General features: G+C 42.0%; 2 protein-coding genes across 2 annotated transcripts in view; one reads left to right on the top strand and one right to left on the bottom strand.

Moving 5' to 3' along the window:
- The window catches only part of CACNA2D3 (calcium voltage-gated channel auxiliary subunit alpha2delta 3), a 795,852-nt gene that overhangs the window by 654,722 nt on the left and 114,942 nt on the right, over positions 1 to 26,188 (top strand). The window lies entirely within an intron of this gene.
- Positions 6,780 to 24,687, bottom strand: LRTM1 (leucine rich repeats and transmembrane domains 1). Its single transcript, XM_032647857.1, has 3 exons — positions 24,521 to 24,687; positions 12,789 to 13,405; positions 6,780 to 7,213 (listed from the first exon to the last, which is right to left on the bottom strand). Exons 1-3 carry the CDS (start codon positions 24,685 to 24,687, stop codon positions 6,780 to 6,782), a joined length of 1,218 nt encoding a protein of 405 aa, XP_032503748.1.

Below are 26,188 nucleotides of genomic sequence, written 5' to 3'. Positions count from 1 at the left end.
GCTGATATGAACATTCATGTACAAGTTTTTGTGCAGATATGTCTTAATTTCACCTGGGTAGAAATTGGAATCGAATTGTTGGGTCATATGGTAACTCTAGGTTTGATATTTTGTAGAACAGACAAGCTGTTTTCCAAAGTGGTAGCACCTTTTTACAATCTCACCAGCAACATACGAGGCTTCCAATTTTTCCACATCCTTACCAATGCTTACTATTGTCTATCTTTTTTATTTTAGCCCTCCTAGTAGGCGTGAAGTGATTTGTATTTCCCTAATAACTAACTACACTGAGCATCTTCTCATGTGCTTGTCAGCTACTTGCATATCTTCATTGGGGAAATGTCTATTCAGATCTTTTGCCTATAATTAGGTTATTTGTCTTTTTATTGTTGAGATATAAGTTCTTTTTATAAGCTGGATACAAGTACCTTGTCAGATATCTACCAGCTGTTTTTGTAAATAATGTTGGATAGAGAGCACATGGACTAAAAAGCCAAAAATATTTACTGCCTGACTCTTTACAGAAAACGTTTGCCAACTCCTGCTTTAGATAAAAATATGTCACAGTCCATTTTTTAAAAAAAACACCTAAAATGCTAATTTGTTCACTCACTTATTTCACCATCTTTTTATCTTATGAAAATGAAGGGAATATTTAAATCAGAGGCTGTGTAAGTAGATATTAAAGACAGAGCTTCCTGTATCAGAAGGTATCCATCATTGTGCCTAATGTTTTTATATATGTGGTTACAGAGAAATTCCAGTCAAAGATCCTGAGCTTTCTAAAATATATGCTCTCCCTGTCAGTCAAGAGAGTGATTTACTTAATCTTTGCTCTAGTTTATAAACCTCTGAACAGTGTAATCAGCATAATGCTTGTTAGACCATTGGAAATGCCCTCACGTGCTTTGGTGGAAAACAGTTTCTGGGATACTTTTTTCCCCAACATGGCTCATGAGAGATTTGAGGATTTATTTAGCCACCCTTATCCAGGCAAATCTCCTAGTGACCTTAGTGGGATTTTGATCTCAGTGAAGATTAGAATATATATGACTCAGGCTAAGTGAAGGGCCAGAGAGGATAAATGAGCTGACGTACATTTCCCCTCCCTGGGAAGAGGGGGCATGACCAGAGGCTGCAGCATAAATGCTTTGACAGTCAGTCAGTGGACTCTTGCTCATGGAAAATGCTTTTGCCAGTCTGTGGTGGGAAAGGGACAGTGCTGATCAAAGACTCTTTATTCCAATGGCCTCCCACAGTTTGCACTCACCAAGAGCTCCCACATTCTATTCTGGGTGAAAAGATCTGCACGAGGTCAAGATCAGTGTCTGAATGTCATTCCTACTTCAAGGCCAAATTATATATGACCAGGCTCAGGCAGACTGGAGTGTACATTTGTCTTAAAACATAAAAAGGAAGTTCAGAGTGAAAACATAGTGCATGGGCATTTTATATGCTATTACTTCACTAGCCTTCATCTGTCAACTTCCAGATTTTTGCTGATATAGTCAGTTTTTTTAAGCCAAAATTATTTTTATTATCAAATTATTTTATTTGTGTTATTTCTCATTTTTTATGCTCTTCTCACTTCCTCTCTTTCATGCTTTCTGGAACCCACTCCAACCAGGTTTCATCCACAGTGAATCATTTCTCATCAAGGTTACCTGTAGCTCCTACATTACCAAATCCAAAATTGAACTTCAGATGTTCATTTTTCTTGGTCTGTGAGCAGCACTTGGCCAAGCTGATCACGTTCTCCTTGCAAACCTCTTTACTTGATTCTTTGCCTACCTCACTGCCCACCCTCCTAGGCCTCCTTTGCTGACTTTGTTCATCTCCTGATTGTACATGTCGGAGGGCCTCAGGGTTCCTGTCCTCTCTCAAGCTTTAAACACTCTTCATGAGCTGGTGATTCCCAAGCCCAACCTCTCTCCCTTGACTACTCAGTGTCCCTGCCTCTCAAATAGGCCCATCAAATGCAATCGATTCCACATTTAAGTCATTCTAGTTATCTGGTTATTCAGTCTAAAAACTTTGGAGTCATTCTTTTTTTAAAAACATTTATTATGGATAATATTGAATATACTAAAAAGTAGATAGACGCATAAGAAGAAACCCATGTATCCTTCATTCAAATTCCTACTCCACTAATTAATGATATGACCTTGAACAAGCGACCCAAACCCAATGATTATGTATCTTCATCTGTCATGTGGCAGTAAAATGCTCACATTTTTGGTTAATTTGAGACTTAGAGGAAAATGAAAATACTACACCGAAAACAACTGGCACAAAACTGGGTGTTCAATAAATGTTGATGGTGGTACTATAATTGTTCTTTTCCAAATAATTAATATAATAATCCCATAGTCTTCATACTGTGGTTCACCAGAATGAATGAAGAATGGCAGGGGTTGGGTTGTATTATACATTCTAACTCCATGCTCCTGCAAGCTGCATTTATCAGGTGTGCAGTTAATTATCTGTGCGACTTCGGGATAATTCCTTTCCTTTTCCATGCTTCCAATTGCTCTTTGTAAAATAAGAATATGGAACTATATGAGGGTAGCAGATAGGTTTAGTCTCATAAGTCAACTCCAGTTGATCAGGAGTAGGTACCTAGAAAACAGATTAAAAAAGATTCTGAGGCCAGACATTAGCAATGTCTGAAACAGGTAGGGAGGCTGGTCACAGCTATTCTGAAATTTGCCAGACCTAGACTAAATGCTCTCCAAGGACTTTCCCAACTCCCAATCCTCTTTTTCTTTTTCTGGCTCTTCTTGATGAGTCTTTGAAACTGGGTCACATCCTATCCATCCGCATGAATACTCAGTGTCATTGGAGTGAAAAGTAGGTGTGGATACTCCAGTCAAGAATCTGAAAAGAAAGTGAGGGGTTAGAAAGCTGCTTCTCCCAACCGGAGGGAGGTTTCTTTGAGATTTTATTGCATTGTGAGCATTAAAAAATAAATTTTAAAAAACATTTTCATCACAAGGGAAAGCAGGATAGTTCCCTGAAGTTGTGCATGTAAACCACACCCCAGTGATGCCATGTGAGGTTGGAATATCATTTGCTGGTAGTTTTCTGTCTAATAGCATTTAGCAATGGATACACTGGTGGGTTTGACCCAAGTGAAAACAGTTATTTCCTGATCTGTGATAGAAAGTTATAGGTTTCTAACAGTTGTATAATTATGATAATGGGTGCTATGGATAGATCATTTTAGAAATTGAGCCACTTCCTTTGATATTTTGGATCTAAGACGAGTGTGATATTTCTGGGGTAACTTGGTAAACTTGAGTAATGAGATTTGATTTTCATGAACCTTCGGGAGGCAATCCTATGGTTCACTTTTCAGTCTTTCATTTTTGTAAGAAAAAAATAAAATACCCAGTTGTCTGTGGGCATATTATCATCTGAAGCACAAGATTGTTCCCACAGGGTCACGGATTTTTGCCTTAATTTTAAAAGCTTTCCAGGTATAGATTTGACACTAGGTCTTCTTTCTCCACGATCTCTGTGGAAGAAATTCCTCCTACGCCGTCTTTGTATGCCTCATGTCTGTTGGGTCCTGCTATTGTGAATTTGTGATCTCTGGCAGAGCAAAAATAGTGATACTGTTCCACTAAATATAATGAAGAAACTATATTTTACATGATTTTCTCAGAAACAATCAACACTAAACGTGATATTTGTTCACAGTATTCCTTCAGTAAGGCTCTATGACTCTTTGAAGGAAGGGCATTTTTATAGGGGAATTTATAAATATGACAGCAGCAATAAACAGCTGAAAATAATCTATGAGGCGTTTGCAAATTACCCCTCATGAGCTGTAGTGGTTGTGAAAGATAATTTGTGGTTCTCACAGAATACCCTGCAAATTGGGTCTTTCATCTGTGATGTTTTTAACAGAGAAAACATTTCATTTCTCGTATTAACAAATGATAACGCTGAATTGTTAATCTAAACAATTTGATTTATATTTTTCTGTGCTGAGAGAATTGTTGACATTTTAGGGTAATTATTTTCATCGTTAACTGCTCTTTTTGGTGACTATAGGCAAAAGATAGAAATCTGAATACATGAAGGCATCATTTTAGTCATTCTCCTTAAAGACTTCTCATAAAGCAGGAATCCGTTTGCCTGAGTTATCATCTGTGCTTAGAAGTCTAATAGGACGTGGGTGTTGAGGAGTGAGGATTCTAGCCACTTTCAGGATTTTCAGCGGTGCACTGGAAGCTCTGTCATGTAATCACTGTGGCCAGGGGGACGGGATTGACCTGTACAGTCACCAGGCCTCCGGCAGAGCACGGTGCACTGCATGTCTTAAATCGCAGCAATGAGAAGAGGCATTTGTGGTTGGCCTCAGTAGTTCCCAGCTTATGTAATATCTGTTCAAGTATCTCACAGCATGGTTGCCAAGATTACGCGAATGTTCACGAGAACACCTCTCACCATGCCTGGTACGTAGTACGAACTCCAGAAACATTTGGTGAAATGAGGACGATGTATAAAAAGATCTTCTCGATTTCCCTTCTCATAGTGCTTTCTTGGCCAAGGGCTCATGGTCCAGGGCAAGGGAAAGAAAGATTTTTTTTCCACCTGGAAAATAATCTCTACAACCTTAGACCGGATGCTCAGCTTCGCCCACTGAAGTGGTGCACGAAGCAGAGAAGAAAGGAAGCACCAGGCTTGGGATGAAGCTGATGCAGCAGCTGACTTTCTCTGGAATCTCTTTTTGATCTTAAAATCCATATGCTAATTTTTCAAACTACTCTTTTAATGTACCCAGGTTTATTTTAATACTCAGAAAAAATTAACATCAAATTTATACTTTTTCCCCCAGAAGAATCATTTAGCAAAATTGCTGCTCCAAAGAGATGGCCCATCTTTAACTTGTGGGTGTGGGCAGCCCACACTAGCTGTGAAGCACTGTGAGCAGGTATAGATGGCCTCTGTGTCCTGCAGGGTAGGCTAGGGTAGGTTCATCCGTCTTTCCCTTGGCCTCTTTATACTGTTGGGCAAGGCTTTGGCCACATCACACAGGGAAACAGTATTCCAGGCTGAATGGACCGCCCATTCACATGCCAGTTTATGGAATGGACTGCTGATTTAGGATCCAAGCAACTTTTACATGGCCTGAAAGAGTGAATATAGGGCCAGTACCCTGAATGACAAATATGTTTTATCCTTTGAACCAATTCCAGTTGATTAGTTCTGGTTGCCTTACAGTGCTGTCTTAAGAAGGCATCTGTGGTGCATCAGGGCTCAGGGAGGAGTGCTGGGATTGATTAATGATGTCTGTCAAGGCCTCTGGAGGGACAGCTTGCCCTGTATTTGCTATTCCTTGCTTTTGCCAAGTCCTTAACTCGTCTGTGTAAAATGATTTTAATACTAACAGGTGACTAAGTATGAGATGGGACATCATGAGAGAGAGAGAGAGCAGGTAGATTCTACTTTAAGAAATCCTAGCATGAGAAAATGCAAATTTACAAAATACATAAATCTGGAGCCAATTATTGCCATTACAGAAAGATTCCATGAAAGGTTCCTTTAAATAGCGAGATCCCCTACTGCATTAAAATGATGATTCAATTTACAAAAATTTCCTTTGCATGCAGCTCTTCAGAACCGTGTCTGTGGAGTCAAGCAAGCCACACCTGATTTTTTTTAAGCCCCAGCCTAAATAATGTTCAGGACGGCTGCTCCCACGTATCTCCAGCCTCTTGATAATTCCCACTCTCTTCAGACTTCCTCTGACTTCCTATCCCAGAGTGTTGAGTAGACAATCTGGGTGGTGGTCAACAGCTGCTGGCTTCCACCCTGCCGCGGCTGCATTTCATTAGTGGGTAAACTGATTGCTCTGAGTATGTTTATGTGTGGGTGTGGTTGAACAAGCCTATGCACTCTGCACACTATGTACGTAGATACAGATACACATAAGCCATTATCTCGCTCTCAGCCCACCCTAAATTCATTCCTGCTGTGAGAGTTATAAATGGAAGGTTCCAATCGCCTGGTGGATATGGCCTTTGGGTAATAGGGCCTCGAATTCCGCCACCCCATCCTCTTTGTGTTTGTTTATATGTTATTTACCCTTGCATCAGAAAACTTCCCCAGACCCTGGGCCTGAGTCCCATTATCGAGTCATGGAGCCCTCTTCTTCTGTGGCCTAGAAAGCCCCAAATGGTTTTCTGATTTAGAAAATTAAATATAATCTGACTCTTGTGGCAAGCTACAAAATTCCCAACCAACAGACGCTTTTGCTAAATATATAACATACCTAACATCTAAAAGTATCACCGGTCTATCATGAACTTGGACTATAGAAGCACTCAGTGCCCATTGGGTAAGATTGCCAACTTCTTCCCAGGCACTCAAAATTGGGCAGTTTTCCAGTGGACCACAAAGCTGCCAGGAATGCTGGCATGCGTGTTTGTATTTCTGCTGCCCTGTAAAGGCAACTTAATGCAGGGAAGAGTACCTTGAAAGAGATGTATCTTCCCTTTCTCTGTGGACAGCCTTCCCCACATAGAATATTGTCATAACTTCTCAGGCACAGAGCACAAGTTATCATCTCTGTTTCAACTATGGTATTTTTTTAAAAATCTCAACATAAATTTCTTTCCAGGAATACTGTCTTTTTTTACAGACACATCTTTTTTTTTTTTTTTTTTCCTTTTGGAAAAAGAAAATGAGGAAGTAACAGTGAACCATCAGCCCTACTCAGAAATTTTCTTCTGGCCTATAATGATTATTCCTATTTGAGATGAAAGCTCTCAGGCCATTGAGCTGTCAAACAGCTCTTTTCCTTCTGTCTTCGCAGGCTCATTGATCTGAGCCAAGCGTCCCGCATGGTACTGGGCGGTAATAGCTGCATAGGTGCAGCCATAAATGGCAGCCGCCAACATCATGAGACACACGATCCCACACACCACCCCTGTGATGATGATGGTGGCCACGGCGTGGCGCAGATTGGCTGGCCTCGGCTTGGGTTTGATCTCACACTCCCAGTGGTCTCGCTCCCCTGAGCTGTGGTTCTCAGGGGGCCTGGGTACAGCCCGGTGGGCAGCACCTAGCTGCTGCACCTGTGAGGACTCCAGGTCTGGAGAAGGAAAAGGGCAGGGCTGGTACAGCTCGTGAGGGATTTTAAGGAGGTCCTTTCCCTTCCAGGTGTCCGGTGAGGCACAGATGATGCTGTCTGTTATTCCCCCTTTGAGAAACAAAAGCAAAGAATGATAACAGAGCCTGATACAACCAAACTCCCAAATCCTCAACCTGTAAAAACTTAGGCAGATGGAATTTATAAAACACCTTTTTTTTTTTTCCTGGAGTCAAAAAATTTAACAATCGTATTTTATGATTTTAGGGTTTCTAAATTGGCTAAATGCTAAAAATGCCACACACTAAATGGACAATTATGTGTGACTAAGAGTTCATTAGAAGCTAAGTCACCTTTACCTTATAAATGCCAAGGGAATAACAATGCAAAAGCTGACAGGAAGGGGCGCTGGAGGCCAGCCTGAGGGCACTGCTGCATGCCCTAATGAGCCCTGCCACACAAGAAATCTATTGTGCCAAATTCCCACTGGAGAGCTAAAAAATAAATAAATAAAACAAATGTCTTTTGTTGTGATGTTATGTGTTAATTACAAAGACCCTCTGTCTCTACCAACACTCTTCAGTGATGCCAAACCGGGAGGTCAGTGGCCCTGTGAGTGAGTGCTTTGTGTATCTGAAGGTTTGACGGGAATATGAGTTACGTTCATGGGATTAAATACAATTAACGTGTCTCCTCAGACCTTGAAACACTTAGTAGTTAAAGTACCAAACTTTCTCAATGTTTTTTTTTTTTTTTTGGCCTTGCCGTGCGGCATGTGGGATCATAGGTCCCTGACCAGGGATCGAACCTGAGCCCCCTGCATTGGGAACGTGGTGTCTCAACCACTGGACCACCAAAGAAGTCCCAAGTATTGCACTTTCTAATGGGTTATTGGACTCAATTTCCATTCTCTCTAAGGGGATTAATTTCCTCATGTGTGTGGACTACTATTGTTCAGGAAGAATTTGTGTGCCTAGAAGATCTTTTCTAGAAAGAACACTGGGCTAACAGATTCCATCCTGGCCAAATTTGACCACCAATTTACTATTTGACCTCAGGCAGATAAAGTTCTCTGACTAAATTTTTTGCCATGAAAACATCCTATTTGTATCTGACTTGATAGTTTATATAGCACTGTCAGATAAGTCCTCACAACTCTGCTCTTATGGGTAACTCTTATCCAAGGTCATTCAGGTCATAAGTGGATAGATCAACACCGAAACCCAGCTCTCTCCTGTGATCCCAGTTTTCCCCGTTACACCTACCGCCTCTCTCTACTTCCTCCTCTCTGAAACATCCTGAGGTCAGTGGAGTTAACACATGACTCTCAGTAGAATCTCACCCCCATGAAGCCTGGCACCAATCTTAGCCAAGTCAGACTGGAGATCCTTTGTACACATCGTAGGTAAATTATGAAACTGTACCAGAAGTTGCCATGCGGGAGCTTGTCACTTCAATGTTATTAGAACCTTCCTTTGTATAGCGCTTCAGAGTTTTGGGAATGCCTTCACATCCATTCTGTCTGAGCCTTATAAGCTGAGTCTTACCATGGCCGTATTAGTAGAGGGGGCCAATTTGCAGTTCAGGGGTTATTGTGGCCCAGGTCACACTGGGGTCAGCGGCCATGACAAAATTCAACTCATACCTTTTTTGCTTTTACTGCTTGAACTGAGTCACCTATTGCCAGAGTCTCTTGGGCCCGTCCTGGCTTCTTCAGTGATCCCCTGAGGCAAGAGCCTCAACTCTAAAGCAAAAAGATAACAGGAATTTTCTCCTTTCCTGAGCTGAGGTGCAGGAGGCCAGAGGTGTGGGGTGCCTGTTCTGGATGAGCCCAAGGCGCCATCAGGCTGCACCGTGATTAAGGATCCCTGTCTCAGAGACAGTTTCAATACTCTGCCTGGAAGCTGGTTGTAAAGCAGAAGGCCAGAGAGCAGAAAAGAAGTGTGGGGGCTTGAGAAGTAACCATATTTAACCCAGGCAAAGAGCACTGAGACTTTCATCAGGGGAAGAAAGGCCACATGCCATGGGACCAGCTGACCTAGACTGGGGCGGTTCACCCAGTAACTTCAGGGGTAAGCTCTGTCTTTCTCCAGTTCCAGGCTTCCTGCTGTTCAACATTAGGGTGGGAGGCATGGCCTCAGGACACAGAACCAGGAGAATACACAGACTAGAGCCTGGGATATTGCTGGAAGGCAGGGATTATGGCCACCAAGAGCTCCGTGGCCTCCTGTGTCCTTAGCCAGGACTCACTTCCCAGCCTTCCATCACCATCTCCTCAGCCATGACCCCAGGAAGCAAATCTGCAGATGATAGCTTGAGGGTCTCAGTCTCTTCTGGATTCAGAGCAGCTGACAGTGCAAGAAGCTCCAGCTTTCCAAGCACTCACATTATTCATCATCTGTCCACTAGCAGCTCTTAACCCCTGTCTTAGGAAGAAATGGGATTCAAATCTTGAGTCTGACCATTACTTTGCTGTGCAACCCTAAGCAAGTTACTTGACCATTCTGTGCCTCTGCTTGCTCACCTGAGAAGTGGGAAACTGGGGTAATAATGAAATCTACCTCACAAGATTGCTTTGAGGACTCAGTTGGATAAAGTATGTCAAATATTTAGCACAATTCCTAGCCCAGAATAAATGTTTAATACAGTTAGCTGTCAGCATAAAGATGATTTGTTTAGTTATGAATGGAGAGAGAGGAATGCTAATTACAAAATCTATGTGCATGTTTTTGTGGAGGAGACATTATTAGGTATTCATCAAAGCATGTTTTTTCTCTGTTGGGTCCACAGGAAGATGAAATTTCCCCACCCTTTGTGGTCAGATTGGGGCCACGTGATTGAGTTCTGGCCAACAGAACCAATGAGTGACACTTCCAGGCCACAAACCCCCCTGCTTCATCCTCCATATACTTTGTTCCCCCTTGGTGGGAACTAAGGTCTTGACCAATACCTATTCCCTTATTTTGCCTTTATTCAATGCATCAGTAGTCAGATTGTCTCCTACATTCACTTGGGGATTTTATTTAGTTATTCTGGGACACCCAGGTCTTGTTATCCCAAATAAATTTTGCCTTCCTCCAGAGAAAGACTGTCATCCAGACGGGGCAGCTCCGCCATGAGGGAGCGTTGAACCGCACTGTGGAATCTGAGGACCAGAACGGGCCTTAGGAACTCCCTGGCTTAACACTGTCCATTTCCACCTGGTGACACTGAGGGCTAGTGAGGGGCATCAATTTGCCTGAAGATCACCAGTGAGTTTGTGCCTGAGTAGGGGGAGCTATATCATACCTTATGTTGCTTCTAATATCCTGGACCTGAGAAATATTTTTTGTCAAGAAATATTTCTAATTGATGAAAACCATCTTTCTCTGATGCTTTGGCTTGTGCTTACCATTTAGTCTAGAACACAACAGCTGAAGCCACTTCACCTCTAGATGTAAACACTTTTATTTGCAACCTCCTATAAGAAAGATTTTTGTCACATTATATGGCCTCTGTTGTAGGTCAACTTGAAGATCAGCTGGTTAGTGATAAGCTATTGGCTATTGTTGAGAGAGATTCTTAATTCAATATTATTTATTTGAACTCATGTGCTCTCTCCCACTTCCTTCTGTGTAACTGCTGCAACCATGTAGACTCTGTTGATTCCCTACTTCATGTCTGGAGCTCTGATATCTTCACAAATTATAGGCTCAGATATATAGCCACCAACTCAACAACACTCCTTGGCTGTGTAATGGGCATCTCAAACTTGACACGCCCCACATTGAGTTCTTGATTTACCACCTCGTACACATACTTGCCCATTTCCCCTATTCCCCAGCCTGCCCCTTATCAGCTACTGGCATCACCATTTATCTGGTTACTCCTGAAGGACAAAACAAAATTGAATTTCCTATAATATACTCTCTTTTCTTTATCTCCCACGCCAACCCATTAGTAATTTCTACCAGTTTAATATTCTAAATATCTCCCAAAGTTGATAATTTCTCATCATTCTGGTTTGGGCCATCATCTTTTCCCTGCATGACTGAAATCACTTTCTCCCTCATCCCCCTGCTTCTTCTTCTGTAGCTTTTGGTCTACTCTCCCTAGAGTCACCAGAGTGACCTTTTAAAATGTAATCAGATCATATTGTTCCCCTGACTAAAATTCTTCAAGAGATTTCCATCTCGCCTAAAATAAAATCCAAATGTCTCAGCCTACTCTGCACGTTCCAACATGACCTAAGTCCTGGGTACTTGTGCTGCCTTATCCTCTCTCACTCCCTTCCTCTGTTCTAGCCACTCATTTGTCCCTCTTTCTGTCCCTCAGTGGAGCCAAGCTTACTTTCCTGTCAGGGCCTTCGCACTGCTGTCCTTTCCCCCAGTTATCTCATGGTTCATTTCCCCTCATTGTTCCAGTTCTGCTCCCCCATGTCACCTCCTTGGAGGGGCCTTCCCTGTCCTTCCCATCTGAAGTGGAACCCCCATCCCATTACTCTCTCCCCTTACCCCACCTCTAGCACTAACTGCTGTCTGGACATGGGTATATATTTGTCTTTTTTAACATGTTTCTACTGTCAGAATGTAATGCCCATGATGGTGGGGATTTTCTTGTTCACTGACCTTTTCTCAGTGCCTAGAAATGTCCCTGGCACATAAGATTCACTCAAGTATAGGATGAATGAATGAATGATACTTAAAAGTTAGGAGGAAAGAAACACTGTGATGCAGAGGAAAGAATGCAGGGCCAAGACCTAAAGCCACTCATTCTACTCTTGTCTGTGCTTCTACTTTGTGACCTTGGTCAAGTCATGAACATCTCTGGGCCTCCATTTCCCATTGACAATAGGCTAGCATTGAGTTAGAAGGGGTTGGCAAACTTTTCTATAAAGAGCCAGAAATAGTTCACATTTTAAGCCTTGCCACAGTCTCTGTCCCAGCTATTCAACTTTGCCCTTATAGTGCAAAACACCCACAGACAGTAAATAATAAATGGGTGTGGATTTGTTCCAACAAAACTTTATTTACATAAATAGGAGGTGGGGCAAATTTGGCTCTTGGGCTATGGTTTGCTGACCCCTGAGTGATTTCTAGATCCCCTCATCTTTTATATTCTGGGATCTCTTGCTTTGCTTTTGATATCTGGTTAAAGAAATAGTAGTTCCCTTTGGAGAGGGTACCTTACTGTATCCAGTTTCAGTAACAGTGGTGTTTGCTAAAGCAGAATGGATAATCTCAGGGAAGATTCACAGCTGTCAAATGGTCAGAAGCAGACAAAGAAGAGGGGGAAGTCCTAAGGAGAGATAACATGCCCCCAGTTGGATCACACTTGAAAATCAAAATTTGGTGTCATTTCAGAGCTGAGTAGTTATTTAGGTGATGATTGAAATTCCCTCTTCCTTAAGGGCCTACATTTCCCAGAAAAATAACTTAATGGTGTTGTTAATCAAAGAGTGGAAAGTTGGGATGGGGAGAAAAAAAAAGTGGAAAGTTATCTCCATGAATCGTATCTGTAGATGATTTTAAATACCTGAATTTAAACACCCTCTAATGACTCACTTGCCTCTTTTGCCATACCATGAAATGACATTAGTGTGAAAAAGCTTACATGGATCCCTCAAATACTCCTCAACATCCCTTCTAGTGCAGAGAAGAGATGAGGTTCATCCTAGGCTGGTAACACACAGTTAGGCGTTACTGACCTTTATAGATAAACGTCTCCAGCCAGAGTTTAAGACTGAGCAAGTGGCAATTGCATTTCCAGAGGTTGTCCTTGAGAAATAAATGCCTCACTCTGGGCATGGATTCTAGGAGGGCTCGATCGAGCTGCTGAAGCTGGTTTTGTTGGATCGCAAATACAGTTAGGTTCTCCCAAGGCTCACCCAGGGATGTGGGAAGGTGGCTTATGTTGTTTGATGATAAATCAAGTTCCCTCAGCTGTGGGAGGGAATGGAAAAGTCTGCTTTCCAGGGAATGCAGGGAATTCTGGGTTAGGTTTAAGACCCGCAAGTGCTGAAGTCCATGGAAAACTCCGGAGGTCAGATTTGAAAGAGAATTGTTGTACAAGTTCAAGGTTGTGAGCTGTGACACTGACTTAAATGCAGAAGCCGGAAGCTGACGTATCTGGTTATCTTGTAAGTGCAGGGTTAGAGTCTGAGGAGGCAGATCGGAAGGGACTTCAGCCAGACCCTGCCGGCTGCAGTCTACAAAATTTGAAGGTGAGTGACAGCGGCACCTCCCTGGGCAGCCACACACCACCGGGAGCAGGAAAATCATACTTGAGAGCAGGAGCAGTTCGCCTACAACAAACAGAAAGAAACTGTGGTAGAAACCAGTTAGTAAGTGGTGTCAGCGTTTGTTTCCCTTTAAATTCACAGGTAACTGGAAGGTAGATGAAATAGGATATCAAATAGAAATGTGAAAAAATAATTCGGGGGGCACATGCCCTGTGTACAATGCAGCAGGATTATCTGGGACCAGAAGTTTAGAAGAATGATACAGAGTTCAGATATTCACATTTCTTAAATGTATGCTACAGGTCAGTGCTGTCCAATAGCACTTTCTATGCTGATTGCAATGATCTATATCTACTGTTTAATATGGTAGCCATTATCTATATGTGGCTGCTGAGCTCTTGAAATGTGACTACTGCAACCAAGGAACTGAATTTTTATTTGCATTTAATTTTTTTTTTTTTTTTTTTTTTTGCGGTACGCAGGCCTCTCACTGTTGTGGCCTCTTCTGTTGTGGAGCACAGGCTCCGGACGCACAGGCTCAGCGGCCATGGCTCACGGGCCTAGCCACTCCGCGGCACGTGGGATCCTCCCAGACTGGGGCACGAACCCATGTCCCCTGCATCAGCAGGCAGACTCTCAACCACTGTGCCACCAGGGAAGCCCTGCATTTCATTTTAATCAGTTAAAATTTAAGTAGCCATACGGTGCTAGTGGTCCATATTGGATAGGGCAGGTCTGAAGCATTCTTACAAATTGATGTCCATCTTTGCAGGTATAATAATTCCATGAATGATGACCGGCTCTACTCCTTTTTTATTCAAGAGATTTTAAAAACAAAGAAAAGCATTAAAAATAATATAATAAACACCCATGTTCCTATAACAAAGTTCTATCTGTTATTCATAGGTTGCCATATTTCTTTCATCTCTCTTTTCTTTAACTCAAAGAAACAGTGCATTACTGATACTGTTGAACTCGCTTTGATGAGCACCCACATCATATTTTCCAACAGGAACCCCCCTCTTCCCTACCATTTACTAGTGTATCCCTCCAGGCCTTTTAAAAACAATGCAGTCCCACTACTGGGCATATACCCTGAGAAAACCATAATTCAAAAGAGTCATGTAGGGTGGGGCTAATGGCAGACTCTGAGAGGGTTCACGCCAAGGAGTAGTTCCCAGAACTTCTGCTGCTAGTGTCCTTGTCCCCGTGGTGAGCCACAGCCACCCCCACCTTTGCAGGAGAACCCCCAACACTGGCAGCCAAGTGGCTGACAGGCTCTTGGTGCTCCAGACAGGTGTCAGGCCTGTGCCGCTGAGGTGGGAGAGCCAAGTTCAGGACACTGGTCCACCAGAGACCTCCCGGCACCACATAATATCAAACGGTGAAAATCTCCCAGGGATTTCCATCTCAATGCTAAGACCCAGCTCCACTCAACAACCAGCAAGCTACAGTGCTGTACACCCTATGTCAAACAACTAGCAAGACAGGAACACAACCCCACCCATTAGCAGAGAGGCTGCCTAAAATCGTAATAAAGTCACAGACACCCCAAAAAACACCACCAGACGCAGTGCTGCCCACCAGAAAGACAAGATCCAGTCTCATCCACCAGAACACAGGCACCAGTCCCCTCCACCGGGAAGCCTACACAACCCACTGAACCAACCTTACCCACTGGGGGCAGACACCAAAAACAACAGGAACTATGAACCTGCAGCCTGTGGAAAGGAGACCCCAAACACAGTAAGTTAAGCAAAATGAGAAGACAGAGAAACACACAGCAGATGAAGGAGCAAGGTAAAAACCCACCAGACCACACAAATGAAGAGGAAATAGGCAGCCTACCTGAAAAAGAATTCAGAGTAATGATAGTAAATATGATCCAAAATCTTGGAAGTAGAATGGAGAAAATACAAGAAACATTTAACAAGGACCTAGAAGAACTAAAGAGCAAACAAACGATGAACAACACAATAAATGAAATGAAAAATTCTCTAGAAGGAGTCAATAGCAGAATAACTGAGGCTGAAGAATTGATAAGTGATGTGGAAGATAAAATAGTGGAAATAACTACTGCAGAGCAGAATAAAGAAAAAAGAATGAAAAGAATTGAGGACAGTCTCAGAGACCTTTGGGACAACATTAAACACACCAACATTTGAATTATAGGGGTCCCAGAAGAAGTGGGAAAAAAAAGGGACTGAGAAAATATTTGAAAAGATTATACTTGAAAACTTCCCTAATATGGGAAAGGAAATAGTCAATTGATTCCAGGAAGCACAGAGAGTCCCATACAGGATAAATCCAAGGAGAAACATGCTAAGGCACATATTAATCAAACTATCAATAATTAAATACAAAGGAAAAATATTAAAAGCAGCAAGAGAAAAGCAACAAATAACAAACAAGGAAATCTCCATAAGGTTAACAACTGATCTTTCAGCAGAAACTCTGCAAGCCAGAAGGGAGTGGCAGGACATATTTAAAGTGATGAAAAGGAAAAACCTACAACAAGATTACTCTACCCAGCAAGGATCTCATTCAGATTCGACGGAGAAATTAAAACCTTTACAGACAAGCAAAAGCTGAGAGAGTTCAGCACCACCAAACTACCTTTACAAAAAATGCTAAAGGATCTTCTCTAGGCAAGAAACACAAGAGAAGGAAAAGACCTACAATAACAAACCCAAAACAATTAAGAAAATGGGAATAGGAACATACATATCGATAATTACCTTAAATGTAAATGCATTAAATGCTCCCACCAAAAGACACAGACTGGCTGAATGGATACAAAAACACGACCCATATATATGCTGTCTATGAAAGACCCACTTCAGACCTTGAGACACATACAGACTGAAAGTGAGGGGATGGAAAAAGATACTCCATGAAAGGAAATCAAAAGAAAGCTGGTGTAGCAATTTTCATTGAAATAAAGGCTATTACAAGAGACAAAGAAGGACACTACATAATGATCAAGGGATCAATCCAAGAAGAACATATAACAATTGTAAATATTTATGCTCCCAACATAGGAGCACCTCAATACATAAGGCAAATGCTAACAGCCATAAAATGGGAAATCGACAGTTACACAGTAATAGTAGGGGACTTTAACACCCCATTTTCACCACTGGACAGATGATACAAAATGAAAATAAAAAGGAAACACAAGCTTTAAATGACACATTAAACATGGTGGACTTAATTGATATTTATAGGACATTCCATCCAAAAACAACAGAATACACCTTCTTCTCAAGTGCTTGTGGAACATTCTCCAGGACACATCATATCTTGGGTCACAAATCAAGCCTTGGTAAATTTAAGAAAATTGAAATCATATCAGTATCTTTTCCGACCACAACGCTATGAGGCTAGATGTCAGTTACAGGAAAAAATCTGTAAAAAATACAAACACATGGAGGCTAAACAATACACTACTGAGTAACCAAGAGATCACTGCAGAAATCAAAGAAGAAATCAGAAAATACCTAGAAACAAGTAACAATGAAAACACAGTGACCCAAAACCTATGGGATGCAGCAAAAGCAGTTCTAAGAGGGAAGTTTATAGCAATACAAACCTACCTCAAGAAACAAGAAACATCTCAAATAAACAACCTAACCTTACACTAAAGCACTTAGAAGAACAAAAAAACCCCAAAGTTGGCAGAAGAAAAAAAATCAGAAAAATCGGATCAGAAATAAATGAAAAAGAAAGAAACGATAGCAAAGATCAATAAAACTAAAAGCTGGTTCTTTGAGAAGATAAACAACACTGATAAACCATTAGCCAGGCTCATAAAGAAAAAAAGGGAGAAGACTCAAATCAATAGAATTAGAAATGAAAAAGGAGAAGAGACAGCTGACACTGCAGAAATACAAAGGATCATGAGAGATTATTACAAGCAACTGTATGCCAATAAAATGGACAAATTCTTAGAAAAGTACAACCTTCCAAGATTGAACCAGGAAGAAGTAGAAAATAAAATCAGACCAATCACAAGGACTGAAATTGAAACTGTGATTAGAAATCTTCCAACAAACAAACGTCCAGGACCAGATGGCTTCACAGGTGAATTCTTTCAAACATTTAGAGAAGAGCTAACACCTATCCTTCTCAAACTCTTCCAAAATATAGCAGAGGGCTGAACACTCCCAAACTCATTCTACGAGGCTACCATCACCCTGATACCAAAACCAGACAAGGATTCACAAAAAAAGAAAACTACAGGCCAATATCACTGATGAACATAGATGCAAAAATCCTCAACAAAATACTAGCAAACAGAATCCAACAGCACATTAAAGGGATTATACACTGTGATCAAGTGGGGTTTATCCCAGAAGTGTAAGGATTCTTCAGTATATGCAAATCAATGTGATACACCATCTTAACAAACTGAAGGATAAAAACTGTATGGTCATCTCAATAGATGCAGAAAAAGCTTTCGACGAAATTCAACAACCATTTATGATTTAAAAAAAAAAAAACCGTCCAGAAAGTAGGCATAGAGGGAACTTACCTCAACATAATAAATGCCATATATGACAAACCCACAGCCAACATCGTTCTCAATGGTGAAAAACTGAAACCATTTCCATTAAGATCAGAAACAAGACAAGGTTGCCCACTCTCACCACTATTATTCAACATAGTATTGGAAGTTCTAGCCACAGCAATCAGAGAAGAAAAAGAAATAAAATGAATACAAATCGGAAAAGAAGAAGTAAAACTGTCAGTGTTTGCAGATGACATGACACTCTACATAGAGAATCCAAAGATGCTACCAGAAAAGTACTAGAGCTAATCAATGAATTTGGTAAATTTGCAGGATACAAAGTTAATGCACAGAAATCTCTTGCATTCCTATACACTAATGATGAAAAATCTGACAGAGAAATTAAGGAAACACTCCCATTGACCATTGCCACAAAAGAATGAAATACCTAGGAATAAACCTACCTAAGGAGACAAAAGACCTGTATGCAGAAAACTATAAGACACTGATGAAAGAAATTAAAGATGATACAAACAGATGGAGAGATATACCATGTTCTTGGTATTGGAAGAATCAACGTTGTGAAAACGACTCTACTACCCAAAGAAATCTGCAGATTCAGTGCACTCCCTATCAACATACCAATAGCATTTTTCACAGAACTAGAACAAAAAAATTCACTATTTGTATGGAAACACAAAAGACCCCGAATAGCCAAAGCAATCTTGAGAAAGAAAAACGGAGGAATCAGGCTCCTGGAGTTCAAACTATATTACAAAGCTACAGTAATCAAGACAGTATGGTACTGGCACAAAAACAGAAATATAGATAAATGGAACAGGACAGAAAGCCCAGAGACAAACCCACGCACCTATGGTCACTTAATCTGTGACAAAGGAGGCAAGAATATACAATGGAAAAAAGACAGCCTCTTAAATAAGTGGTGCTGGAAAAACTGGATGGCTACATGTAAAAGAATGAAATTAGAACACTCCCTAACACCATACACAAGAATAAACTCAAAATGGATGAAAGATCTAAATGTAGGCCAGACACTATAAAAGTCTTAGAGGAAAACATAGGCAGAACACCCTATGACATAAATCACAGCAAGATCCTTTTTGACCCACCTTTTAGAGAAATGGAAATAAAAACAAAAATTAACAACTGGGACCTAATGAAACTTTTGCACAGCAAAGGAAACTATAAACAAGACAAAAAGACAACCCTCAGAATGGGAGAAAATTTTTGCAAATGAAGCAACTGACAAAGGATTAATCTCCAAAATTTACAAGCAGCTCATGCAGCTCAATATCAAAAAAACAAACAGCCCAATCCAAAAATGGGCAGAAGACCTAAATAGACGTTTCTCCAAAGAAGATATACAGATTGCCAACAAACACATGAAAGGATGCTCAACATCACTAATCATTAGAGAAATGCAAATCAAAACTACAATGGGGTATCACCTCACGCCGGTCAGAATGGCCATCATCCAAAAATCTACAAACAATAAATGCTGGAGAGGGTGTGGAGAAAAGGGAACCCTCTTGCACTGTTGGTGGAAATGTGAATTGATACAGCCACTAGGGAAAACAGTATGGAGGTCCCTTAAAAAACTAAAAATAGAACTACCATATGACCCAGCAATCCCACTGCTGGGCATATACCCTGAGAAAACCATCATTCAGAAAGAGTCATGTACCACAATGTTCATTGCAGCTCTGTTTACGATAACCAGGTCATGGAAGCAACCTAAGTGTCCATCGACAGATGAATGGATAAAGAAGATGTGGCACATGTATACAGTGGAATATTACTGAACCATAAAAAGAAACGAAATTGAGTTATTTGTAGTGAGGTGGATGGACCTAGAGACTGTCAGACAGAGTGAAGTAAGTCAGAAAAAGAAAAACAAATACCGTATGCTAACACATATATATGGAATTTAAAAAAATGGTTCTGATGAACCTAGGGGCAGTACAGGAATAAAGATGCAGACGTAGAGAATGGACTTGAGGACACGGGGAGTGGGAAGGGTAAGCTGGGACGAAGTGAGAGAGTGGCATGGACATATATACACTACCAAATGTAAAATAGATAGCTAGTGGGAAGCAGCTGCAAAGCACAGGGATATCAGCTCTGTGCTTTGTGACCATCTAGAGGGGTGGGATAGGGAGGGTGGGAGGGAGACACAAGAGGGAGGAGGTATGGGGATATATGTATATGTATAGCTGATTCACTTTGTTATAGAGCAGAAACTAACACACCATTATAAAGCAGTTGTACTCCAATAAAGATGTTAAAAAAATAATAAGAACAACAATTGGAAATAGCCTTATAGCTCATGTTCTGATGCAGGCACTGTTGAATGTGCTTTATATATATTAATTTAGTCCTTCTAACCTTGTAATTTGGGGTCTATTATTATGCCTCTATTAAGGGTGATGAAACTGAGGCACAGAGAAGCTAAATCACTTGCCCAAGGTCACACAGAAGTAGTAGAATCATGATTTGAATCCAGCAGTCTGCTTCCAGGGTCTGTCATGGTCCTGCTGTGCCTTAACTTCCTGTAAATACTTTTACATAACACACACATACATACACATACTACATAATGTTTTGCATAGTGTTTTTTTTAAAACTACATAAATATAATCATAGGCGTGTTTAATTTTCAGTATAATCTAGTCACTCAAAACTGATTCATCCACATGGTTATATAGAGAGCTCTTTAATTCCTTCTAACTTCTGTGGAGTATTCCATGGTGAGGCCATGCCAGATTTAATATTTAGCCACTCCCATACTGATGAGCATTTGAGTTGTTGCAGTTTCTTTCATGACAAATGATGCTGCAGAAGGCATCCTTATGCAGAGCTCTTTGGCCGTGTGGAAATGTGTACGGGGTCTCTAGAATCAACAGGAACCTCCTTGTCAAGTTCAGAGAGGATGCTGAGTTGATATTTTCTTAGGTGCTTCTCGGTCAATCTCCAGTGTAGCTCTATCACTCCCTTCTTTTTTCCTAACACTTGAATTTCAAAATATGGCAAACATCCATCAAGGACATTTTGTTAAATTGGTAGAGGAATTCACAGGGCCAGGCAATAATATTTAAAACTCAAGATGGTTATCTACTCAGAGAGAAAGCTCTTGAGAGAGGTTTTTTGGTTTGTGTTTGTCTGTTTTTGGCCTTAACTGGGGAAAAGTACAATGTGGCTGTCAAATGCATGGAGGCTTCTCCCCTTTGTCCTTTAAATTCTCTGCTGCTGCGAACAGTTCTTTAGGGCAAGAGGGAAGATGTTTGGAGAGCCTTCCGAAGGAGATTTTGCTCAGTTTAGTCTAGCTCAAGGTATGCAAAGCATCATAGTCCCATTGCCTCTTCCAGCATATAAAAGAGCAAAACCGGGCTTCCCTGGTGGCGCAGTGGTTGGGAGTCCGCCTGCCGATGCAGGGGACGCGGGTTCGTGCCCCGGTCCGGGAAGATCCCACGTGCCGCCGGGCGGCTGGGCCCATGAGCCATGGCCGCTGAGCCTGTGCGTCCGGAGCCTGTGCTCCGCAATGGGAGAGGCCCGTGTACCGCAAAAAAAAAAAAAAAAAAAAAAAAAAAAAAAGAGCAAAACCCTTGCTTTCCTTTCTATAATTTAAATAAATGTAAATCTCAGTGCCAAAGCATCTTTCGGTTAGAGGAGAGTTGCCACCCTCAATTTAGCTGTGGGTCTCAAGCATTAATTAGTTTCAGAAAGTCTTCCCACTCCCACCCACCCCCTCCAAGTGGATGATAAATGAACTCCAACCTGAAGGACTGTGTTTTCTATGAAATGGCCCATGACAGGCCAACTGCATACCCATTCATGACTGTGTACATTGGTCCCCTCCCCCTTCCTCTGACCCAGCATGGCACAAACATAAATCCTTCTATCAGAGACAATTTTTAACATCTGTTTGGTCTTTTGAGAAAGACAACTTGAAAATAAGCTTCCCACAGATACTTTCCTGAGGGGCGTCCCACTTTCTAAGGCGGGAGGGAATTAATCATGGCTCACCTTCCATGACTGAGTCTCCACCAGCTTACCCGTTGAACCTGAAGCCCACCTTTATTAATCTGCTGATCAACACACCGAGGGCGAACTCCAAGTCCAGCTTTTCATTCACTTTTTTTCTGAATCCTACTAGTGCTTTTCTTCAATGTAGAGAACAGTTGTCGCTTTCCGGAGACACTTATTTAAGCAGCCCTTTCCTTGTCTCCATCTGTCTGGGATTGTTTTCCATAAGAGGATCTTTTGATTGTGTTCCCCCGCTTCTTTCTCAAAGCGTCGCCCTCCCCAGGATCATCGCCGCCTTTCCCATTGAGCCGACGAGCCAGAGAAAAAATGTTTGTCAAACCTCGGTGAACAGCTGTAGCATTCAAACATGACCCCAGTGGCTCAGGCTTTTTGATTATTTAATCTGCTTGAAGTCCAGGGCACCAAAATAAAACTATCTACTTAATCCGGTCCTGGTTTCTGAATTCTGTTGACTTACTAACCACACTGTGTCAACCCTCATTGAGTTGGGGGACACTCGCTGTGGATCCTCGATCTGGGGGTCTAGCAACAGAGCCAGCAGAGTGTGTAATATGAGGACAAATTGGCCTGCTGGAGGCTGACACGGTTTCCACAGTGCACTGTTTGGTCACCGAAGGCTTATTCAGCCAACATCCGCAGGGATTAGCTGTGTTGACAGGGTCTTGATGCCCTGAAATTCATAGCCATGGTTTCCTTTCGTGGGCATCACTGCCTCTTCTCCCTGGGGCCACAAATACTTCTCAGCTGCTTCTTTGCTTGCTCCCCCCCTCCCCACCGCCCTCACCCCCTCACTGAATTGACCTTTCGGTTTGCATGCCTTTGGAAATACTTCTCAATCTTTCATCGTTTCCCTGATGCTGAGGTTCTGGCTCTTTCCTCATTTTTCACATATAAAACAATAAAGCCGGCCCCCATGAGCATCAGGCGTCAATGAACTGTGACTGTTCTCTAATTGAAGCCATTGGAAACTTTCCCACCAGGGGCTGGAACATTTCTTTGAATGTGCAAATGCCCCTCCATTTGCTGAGGTGGGATTTCAATGTCAAAGCTGCCCTTCAACATGCCAAAATGTTCCACATGCCTATGGTGAAAAAAACATGCTTTTCTTGAGGCAGTGTGAAGTGGGATCCCTGGCCCCAGGCAGTGTAATAGAGCAGTTGAGTTTGGGGTTTGGAATCAGCTGGGTCTGGATTTGAATTCGGCTTCATCATTTACCAGCTTCATGTCTCTGGGCAAGTAACTTGCCTACTGAAAACCCCTTGTCCTCATCTCTGACATGGGGATAACAGTTGTTTTTGCTTCATAAAATTGTTCCCAGGATTACATGAAGCAATACATGTCATGGCCCAGAGTGCCTTAATAAATGGTGACAATTACCCAGGAGAGTGCTTTCCAAGGCTTCTGTGCTGCTAGCATTCAACTCCACCTTGACTCAACAGGCAGGAGGGGGTCCTGACAAAAGACCAGGAGGCCTGGCCCCTTGTGCCACTCTGGCGGTACCCTTGGGCATGAAGTTGAAAATTTGGATTGTGACTATCCTTAATGGCCTGCTCTTTGGGATCCCTTTCCTCCTTTGGACAAGCCCCGTCCAGCCTCACAGAACCTAGGACACTCATCCTGCCTCCTTCCTGAAAAATCTGCTTCACTCAGCCTGTCATCCTTCGTCCTTCTCTCCAACATTCTTTGAGCGTCCGATAATACAGTGGGGAAAAGTCAGATGTAGACAACAAAGAGCCATTTAAATCTTACTAAGGGCTAAATGGTTCCTTTCTTCCTCCCTTCCTTCCCTCCCTTTTCCCTATCTGTCTACTTTCAGGAGCACAGAATTTAATAATAATTATTCGTGTATACATGACCATCAATGGCTTGTATGTAGCATTCAGTCATCAATGGGTCATAATATGACAAACACCTGTGAATCTAACACTCATTCTAAGAACTGCAAAGCTTCCAGTAACTTATATCAACCTGCATGCCTCTGTGTTTCCCAGGGGCCAGCAAGCTTTTTTTGTAAAGAGCCAGGTAGTAAATATTTTAGATGTTGAGGGCCATGCGGTGTCTGTTGCAACTACTCAACTCTGATGTTATAGCACGCGGCCAACCACAGACAATCTGTAAACAAATTGTGTGCCTGAGCCCCAGTAAAACTTTATTTACACAGACAAAACAGGTAGACGACTAGATCGGCCCACAGGCCATAGTTTGCAAACCCTGCTCTATCCTGCTGTCTAGCCACTACTGTCACTGCTCCACCACGGCCAGCTGTCACCCACCCCAACTGCCACTGCCCCACTGGACATATCCACCACCCTGTCTCCTTCTTATCTGTAAAATGAGAGGGCTTGAGAGGATGATCTTTAGGCCCCTCTTATGTCTAAAACCTTGTCATTCTGGTCAGAATGCTTGAGTGGGCTTGAAAGGCTTTGTATTTACAGACTTTAGGGGAGCTTGGACAAAAAATTTGAGTGTCTCTTTGGGTTACAGCAGAGCTATTTAGCCGTGTCCTGCAGGGCCCAGCTAGGGTCCTGGACTCAGAGGCCTGAAAAAGATGTATCTGTTGACAGCATAGCTGGGCGTAGGGGGCCAGGACACCTAAAGGAAAACTGCAGGCAGTCGAGGATACCTGCAGTTAAAGCCAGGCCGTGTGGCTGAAGGAGGAAGCGCACTTCCGTGGTGCTTATACTCTGAGGTTGTGTGGTCTTGGGCAAACCGTTCACTTTCCCTGAGCTTCAGCTTCCTCATCTGTGGAATGCCTACCTCACAGGAGGCAGGAATGATCAAGGGATACATGTTAAGTGCATGGTACAGGTCTGGTAAAGCAGATAATCAGAAGTGGCATCTCCTGTAAGCAGTACGTCTTCTCAGCCCTCAAACAGTCTTGACTGACGGCTCCCAGCTAATCTGTGAGCACCCTGGGAATACGCAGAGAGCCCCCACCACTGCTGGGCTCCTGGGAGCAGTGGCCTACTGCCCAAAGGGGCTGTTTGGTTCAGTTGGCTCTAATGGTGATTCAAAATGGGCAGTGCAGACTTGGAGTGGAAGGCTCCTGGACCTAGAAAGACTTTAGATGCAGGGGCTGATTGATTTATTCCATGTGACCTCAGCCCAGAGAACAAAGGGAGGCTGTGTGATCTGCATGCTAATACCTGCAGCGCCTGCCTTCTGTCCCTCCCTCCCTCCGTGAGCCAGAGCTGAGAAGTGGCAAGACAACCCCGCATTCAAAAGAATCACCCAGGAGTGACATCACACGTCAGGTGAGGTCAAGCGACTCCCGTGAGGGGCTCCTGTACCAAGATCTAGTCAAGAGCCCAGTTCCCCACACAGACCTTGCTTCAGACACACCCTCAAAGGAATATGGTGGCTACCGTTACACTGCAATTTCAAGAATTCCCTAGTTTCTGTATATTTTTATATAAATATATTTCCTATGTGCTTTTGCCCATTTTAAGTCAGAATGTTTCCCTATATTCTTTTGCTCATTTTAAGTCAGAAAATTTCCTCACATAAATTGGTCTATTTAACATTTCACCTCCCTCCAAAAAAAAATCAACAATTATTAACATTTAAAATGGATGATGTCTTAAAATCCAGCAAATATGTAATAGCTCTTTCTCCCAGGTGATATTATACAGCTATTTTAAAAGAATAAGTTAGAGCTAAATATATCCACCTGGGAGGATATTCATAATAAATTGTTAGGTTAAATAAATCAACCTGAATAGGAATGCACATTGTATAGTCCCATTTATGTTGAAACAAACCAAAAAAAAAAAAAAACCCCAAAGGTGGAAGGATTAACTCTAAAAATGTGCATTGGTTTGTCTGAAGATGGAGTAAGTGGGGAAGGATAGACACTAAATTGATAATAGTGCTTATCTAGAGGACAGCAGTAATTTAAGAAGAAAGAGAGGAAAATTAACTTTTTTCTGTTTATACCTCTGCATATTCAACTTGCTACATACAACAAACACATATTACATCTGTAATTTTAAAAATACAAAGGAAATGAGCTGACTTTTGTTAAATAGCAGGAAGAGCTTCATTTTGTTTTCTGGAATATTTGAGATGGCTTATCCTCTAGTTACTAGCTGTGTTGTATATGTAAATAACATCCTTAGAGTTCAGCTCCCCTCACTCTAGGAAGATTAGCCCCAAAAGTGACATCTGTCTTTCTTTGCCAAATGATCTCCACATGTGACCAGACCTTATAACTCATAGGAGCACTTCTCCCAGTTTTAATGTCTGCTTTGGTGAAATTTTGGCAAAGTGCTCCCCCCATCCCCATCAGTGG

The sequence above is a fragment of the Phocoena sinus genome, chromosome 11 (assembly GCF_008692025.1).
Source record: "Phocoena sinus isolate mPhoSin1 chromosome 11, mPhoSin1.pri, whole genome shotgun sequence".
In the NCBI taxonomy this organism is placed as follows: Eukaryota; Metazoa; Chordata; class Mammalia; order Artiodactyla; family Phocoenidae; genus Phocoena; species Phocoena sinus.
The sequence above is the reverse complement of the archived record's forward strand: the minus strand, read 5'-3'. Positions and strand labels throughout refer to the sequence as shown.

Coding starts and splice junctions, on each gene's coding strand:
- LRTM1 (XM_032647857.1), bottom strand. CDS start 24,687: ATGTATCCCTTGATCATTCCTGCCTCCTGTGAGGTAGGCATTCCACAG. Junction 13,406..24,520: donor CGGCCTGGCTTTAACTGCAG/GTATCCTCGACT, acceptor TTTCTACCACAG/TTTCTTTCTGTTTGTTGTAG. Junction 7,214..12,788: donor GGAGACGTTTATCTATAAAG/GTCAGTAACGCC, acceptor TGTTTCTCAAAG/GGGGAATAACAGACAGCATC.